The 6,997-nt window shown below is 32.6% G+C and overlaps 1 protein-coding gene and 1 pseudogene across 1 annotated transcript; both read left to right on the forward strand.

The window, feature by feature from the left end:
- The first annotated feature begins 2,380 nt into the window (after nucleotides 1-2,380).
- On the forward strand, nucleotides 2,381-3,594 carry LOC108569019 (stearoyl-CoA desaturase 5-like). The gene is made up of 3 exons (XM_017930399.1): nucleotides 2,381-2,624; nucleotides 2,683-3,205; nucleotides 3,279-3,594. Exons 1-3 carry the CDS (start codon nucleotides 2,381-2,383, stop codon nucleotides 3,592-3,594), a joined length of 1,083 nt encoding a protein of 360 aa, XP_017785888.1.
- A 967-nt stretch (nucleotides 3,595-4,561) lies between these two features.
- On the forward strand, nucleotides 4,562-5,633 carry LOC108569020 (annotated as a pseudogene).
- Nucleotides 5,634-6,997: the final 1,364 nt, after the last annotated feature.

Consider the following 6,997-nt stretch of genomic DNA (forward strand, 5'->3'; position numbering starts at 1 on the left):
AATTGCCATGGACGCTAATACAGTTGCCAAAAACGCCATTTTCATTTGTTAATGATGCTTTTTCAGTTGCTAGGGACGCTACTTCCTTTGTTAAAGACGCTACTTCCGTTGCTAAGGACACTATTTTAGTTGTTGAGGATGCTACTTCAGTTGTTAAAGACGCATTTCAGTTGCTAATGATGAGCTCCTAACGGCGCTACTTAAGTTTCTAAATACGCTACTTTAGTGCTATTTTTTATGCAGTTTCTTTTAAATTTATTGATCAAAAAAACGTTAATATTCTGTGTTAATTAATTAATTATTATAAAATAAATATTTATAAGATTCGGAAGCAGGTATACCCAAAATGTATGCCGGACGTTGCAGTTTTTTTCTTCTCAAAGTACAAATTAGAAACTTTTCCCATTAATCAAAATGAAATTGTAACCGGGTTTCAAGACAGTGCAGATTCATGTCTTCTGTGACCTTTCCTAATGTCGAGAGGTCAGCGTTATTTGCACCAAAACTATGACATTTTTTTGTAACTTATAATGATCTCACAAAATTTAACGTCATCAAATCTATCCAAATACTTAAATAATTTAACGTGTTTGTTAACGATTGATGTTAAGGATAATTGAAAAGCAATAAATCATTTGTTATTCAAATGAGTACGTTGCAAATTTTATAGCATGAAATAGAAACTTTATCTGCATGTGAATTTTTTTTTCTTCTCAAATTCCATAACGTTTTTTTTCTTGTGAATTCTTAATTTTGCATCTACCGTTAATCTGTATTAATTAATCTTAATTAAAATGTACAATTTAAATACAAACGAACTTTAAGCATCGATAACTTTCATTTCTCACATTTCTTCTTTTTTTTTTTCAAAAAAATTTCTTTAGTTTTTAAATATTAAAATTTGACATGCTCGCATTTATTTTTCGGTTACGTTGAACTACTTATGCAATAATACACATTTTTGTTGCTTTTCGGAATTCCGCGTTGCGGTGCATTTCACCTTTTTCTCGTTTTTTTAGAAAGCATTGAATCAAATTTTTCGTTTTTAATTCCGTCGAATTCATTTGTTCGCCGCAGAAGACAAAAATACAAAACAATTAAATTATTTTCACTTTTCTTGTGTGCTACAATATATTGCAATTGCATAATCTTCGATAGTATTAATTCAATATTTTGGATATCTTCTTAAATTTGAAATATAGTCGTTAGTATTTGTCAAAAAAAAATATACGAAAAACTTAAAAGTTGTTAAGTTTTCTATTATATTAATACAATTGTATTTCCTTCGCGTTTTTTGGTAAACTTTAATTGCTAAGAACTCTATTTTATTTGCTATGGACGCTACATTACTTACTAAGGACGTTACTTAACTTGCTAAAGATGCTACATTAGTTGCTATGGACGTTACTTTAGTTGCTAAGGACGCTACTTTAGTTGCTAAGGATACTACTTTATTTGTGAAGAACGCTACTTTAGTTGATAAGGACGTTACTTAACTTGCTAAAGATGCTAAGAAATCGTATTTCCTACGCATTTTATTTGGTAATTTGAAATCTTATTTAGTGGAAAGATACTTTGTATAATTTTGAATATATTCATTAAATCAAAAACTTTAATTTCAAATTTATTGGAATTTGTCAATATGAAGCACCGAAAACAAAAAATGCTAAGTTGTCTATGATGGAAAACAAAAGTTTTATAAGATTGTTGTTTGTTTAATAATAATATTTATATCTTAATGAAAGCAGAGTTTTGAAATGAAAATCTAATTTGAAATACAAAAATAACAAGACAAAATACAATATATCAGCTTTTAATTGAAAACAAAAACTTCTCCGTTATTAAATGATAATAGTTAAGATCAAATAGACAGAATTGCTTTGGAAAAATTACTAAAAAAGTGATGAATTATTAAATAGAAATGTTTGATATTTACTGATAATTGTAAAGGACAAAATAAATTATGAATATACAAGTTTCTAAAGAAATCAGACAAATAATTGAAACGTTAAATGTTATAAATGAATAACACAAAATTTGTATTCTCAAATTAGATAGTTGATTTTTTCCCCAAAATTATTAACATCTACAGTAAAATACATTAGAAATTAGTTAAAAGATTGTTTCGTTAATGATAGTTTTAGTATAACTGAGTGCTTTTAATAGAAATTGTAAATTGCGATCTGATATATTGGAAATTCTTTGTATTTGAATTTTAGATTGAATTTATTCACGTATTCAAATTATCTAATTTCCACTATCCATTTCGGTCATAATTTAATGCAAATGCTATTGTATTTAAAAATTGGTGGTCGAATTTCCTTGTATATATAAGAACGTGTTTGCCCTACGGTATTAGAGTAGAAAAGAAAACGAAACAATGAGGCAGATAGTCGATAGCGCGCTTAATCGGTGGAAAGATGACGAAGTATTGGAAGAAGTGAACAAACAGACCATCGAAAAGATCATTCCCAGTGAAGAAGATGTTGAAGTTAAAGAAGTGAAGAAGACATACGTATGGAACGTGGTTTGGACTAACGTGCTGCTGATCGGAGGTCTGCATCTCGGCGCGATCTACGGCCTCTACATAAGATCGTCCGTCCCATTGGTAGGATTAGTGTTCAGTAAGTGCGTTTATATTATTAGCAAGAATTTGCCGGTCAAACGTTTGTGATCTTGCAGACAGGATTCTCGGATTCGTCAGCATCTTCGGGGTAACTGCAGGAGCTCACCGACTCTGGTGCCACAAATCCTACAAAGCTAACACCTTCGTGCAACTTCTTCTCCTCTTCGCCAATTCGTTGACTTATCAGAACAGCGTGTACACGTGGTCCAGGGACCACAGGTTGCATCACAAGCACAGCGAAACCGACGCGGATCCGCACAACGCGAAACGAGGTTTCTTCTTCAGCCACGTCGGATGGCTTCTGGTTAGAAAGCACGAGGAAGTTATTGAGAAAGGAAAGACCATAGATATGAGCGATTTACAAGCGAATCCGTACGTGATGTTCCAGCACAAATACTACTACCCGATAGTGTTCATGTTTACTCTGGTCATTCCGACTTTTATACCCTGGTACTTCTTCAACATCAGCTTCCTCAACTGCCTCTTCAGCATGACCATCTACAGATACATCATGACCTTAAACCTGACCTGGTGCATCAACAGTTTTGCGCATATGCATGGAAACAAACCGTACGACGCGTGAGTCTAATCCCAAATAAAGTAACAACAAATAATCTATAATAACAACAAAAAAATTGAATTTGATTCGCAGATCGATCGGTCCCACTGAAAATACTTTCATGAAGTATTTGGGAACCGGCGAGGGTTTCCACAATTACCATCACACCTTCCCGTGGGACTACAAGGCGTCCGAACTGCAGATGGATTTCCAGAATATGACCACTCTGCTCATCGATTTCTTCGCGAAATGCGGTTGGGTCACCGATAGGAAAACTGTTGAGAAACCGATGATCGTTCAGAGGGCATCTCGCACCGGAGACGGAACTTACAAGAAACGCTTCGGTCTGAAATTCCTCGAGCAAGCTAAAAACTTGACAGTTTACTTACTCTTCTGGATGGTCGTTTAAGCTATTTATTTAACTTACAAATACAATACTAATTTAATCACCTATACTGTTTGTAGATAAAATAGATTAAAGTTCATTAAAGTGTAAAGAAAGTGTTTGCTTTTGAAAAAATTACTTCATACAATTAGAAAACGAAACGAAATGAAATAAAGACTCTTTTTTAGGAAATTTCAAGAAATTCATCTTCAATTTTAAACATTCAAATGTGAATTAATTTATTTGAATCTTAATTTATTGTTTATAATAATCAAATTTGTATAAAAAAATAATTACTAAATGTTTATTTCAACAATCTAGCAAAGGATTAAAATTGCTGTAATTATTTAAGAAATAAATAATCGATTTTGTAAACTAGATGATTTTGTTATTATTTATTGAAACTAAATCATCTACAATTCGTTCTATTTTTAACTTTTATTTTAAATTTCTAAGAGGCAAAACAAGAATAGATTTGACAATATATTCCTGTGAACATTAAGTAAATCTTATGTCGGTTCGCATTTGTTTTTTGGTAAGCTTTCCAATGGAAGTTTTTACCATTATTTATTAAATACGTTCAAAATTTCGTTGAATATTTAATAATTTTATATGGAAAATTTTGTCATTACTTCCTTCAAGGAAAGCATATTTAATTACGTGGACTTTGATACACGAATAAATTAATCAACTTTAAATAATGAAAGATGTTTGGTATAAAAATGGTGTAAAAATGATATTCAAACCGTTTTGATTATTGTCTAGTGAAAATAAAGATAATTGAAAATATTATAATTGAATAAGTGTTGGTGTTTTGAAATAGAAGATTAAGGCTATATGAATAATGCAAATGTAAAATGCATTTAAAACTATAATAACAAAAAAATATTAAATTCATATTGTATTGAATGAAATCTACATTTTAGTTTGTAATACATCAGAACTTAATAAATGGTAGACGTTTCACGAAGGAAGAGATTTTCGAACAGATATGTTGTCCACTGAGAAGTTCTTATCTACGGAGGTAGTATCTAAGATGTTGTCCACGGAAAAGGAAACAGAGAAGAAGTACAAATGGGACATAGTGTGGATTAACGTATTCTTCATTGTCGGCATGCATCTGGCCGCGCTGTACAGCTTATATTACAGAATGCAGAGTCCTCTGAAACCATTTCTGTTCAGTGAGTGAAGAAATAAGAATTTCGTTTCATTTAATAGATTTATAATAATTGTATGTTTGCAGGTAGATTCATCGCTGTTATTTCGTCTTTCGGTATAACCGGTGGAGCTCACAGGTTGTGGTCGCACAGGAGTTACAAGGCAAATTGGATGGCACAGGTGTTTCTTCTGTGCTGTGCTTCGATGACTTATCAGAATAGCGTTTACATTTGGTGCAGGGATCACAAGTTACACCACAAGTACCCCGAAAGTACAACGCGAAGAGAGGTTTCTTCTTCAGCCACGTCGGATGGCTTTTAGTTAGAAAGCACAAGGATGTTAAGGAGAAGGGAGAAACTATAGATATGAGGCGAATCCTCTGGTCATGTTTCAGCACAAGTATTACCATGTTATCGTTATCCTGATGTGCTTCGTCTTTCCGACATTAGTGACAATGTACATGTGGATTTTGTAACTGCGTTCTTCGGGTTGACCACGTGGCTACAGTCAATATCACCTGGAGCATCAACAGCTTCGCCCATTTGTATGGTACAAAACCCTACGATAAGTAAGAGACATTTCTATTTCCAACCGAAGATATATTTCCTTTTGGGTATTTCATCTGATTTAGGAGCGTCGAAGGAACACAGAATCTCTTCGCGATATACGCATCCATCGGGGAAGGCTTCCACAATTACCTTCATACCTTCCCGTGGGACTACAAAGCTGCCGAACTGGGCAACGATTCCCGTAACTTCACAACGTTTATGATCGACTGCATGGCCAAGATCGGTTGGGTAACGGATAGGAAGAGCGTCGATCGAGATCACGTTGAGAAGAGATCTTCCCCAACGGGAGACGGAACCTTCTCCAAACCCATCTTCTTCCTGAATCCTATCACTTAATCTTATCACATGTATTATTTATTTTTCTTCTTCACTGAAGTTTGAGAGACGCTATTTTAGATAATTGATATTTAAAGTTTACTAATAAATACTTTATTTGTTTGAAAAACTGTAAATTTGAAAAGAGAACCAAAAATTAATAATTATTTTTCACTATTTACAAAATTAAATTAGTAAAACTGTTGTAATTATAAATTTTCTTATATATTAAAACTGCGGTACTTTGATGTTGATAAATGCAAACGTTTCAATTCATATGCAGTTTAGGATTCGTTACAGATACAGAAGAAAAAAACAAGCGGTGAGGCAATAAATCTTAATGCAAAAAGAAAACTTTCTTTCTCAGATGAAATTTATTGGTCTCAATGAACATGTACGGCAGTCTCTCGATATAAGGAAAAAACGCGTGCCAACTAAGCACATTATAAGTATGCAATTTAATTTTATTTTAATCCATCTTTTAACAATCGGTTAATTCCATTCGTTACACATTAACGAGCTCACAGAAACGCGTTGGTTTATAGCAACAATAAAACCATATAAAAAACATACTTTGTAAATGGACTGAAATAATGTTTACTTTTGCATAACGTTAACAATAATCTTAGATTCTATAAGTAATTGAATGATAATTTTTGAAAAAAAAATCTCAATTTTGGGTTTCATTTTACGACTATGATTCGGCAGAAATGGATTTTAAAAAGTCTATATTTTAAGAATTTCATTGTTTTATTGAATAATTAGAAAAAGGGTAAAACAATGATAAATGCAGGCTAGGCTTTTGTTTTTTATTTTGATGTGTAAGATAAAGAGTTTCATTTTACGACCTTGATTCGTAGAACGGATCTAACATATCCAAAAATCTATTGTTATACTGTAAAATCGAATAGGATTTCGAAAGTGTGTGATTAAACTGTGATTTATGTCTTTAACAATTACGCATTTGTTGACCATGACCACCTGCGTCCATTCTAGTCCATTGCAAATAGTAAAATAACAATAATTCGTTTCAGCATTGTACATTGTAACCGAATCCGGACGATAAAAAAAAACTTGAATTCAAATCGTAAACTTTATATTAACAATATATTTGCTAATTTTCTGCCTGACATAATAAATATGTAAGTATTTGCGGGAGATAATCGATCGTTGGAAGTAATAAAATTCTATTCGATTGTACGCAATTTGGGTGGCAGTAAATATCTCCGTTTTTGGGAAACAGTGAAAGGTACTGCGAATTCGTGGGTCGTGGGTGTAGTTTACGCACTGAAACGACGTAAATTCTTGAAATTATTAAAGAAATTCGTATGAAATCAATTCGGAATTGCTTTCAGAATGCCCAGCTCCTCCACACTTTATAAAAT

Source organism: Nicrophorus vespilloides, unplaced genomic scaffold, assembly GCF_001412225.1.
Source record: "Nicrophorus vespilloides isolate i.1.1-1 unplaced genomic scaffold, Nicve_v1.0, whole genome shotgun sequence".
NCBI lineage: Eukaryota > Metazoa > Arthropoda > Insecta > Coleoptera > Silphidae > Nicrophorus > Nicrophorus vespilloides.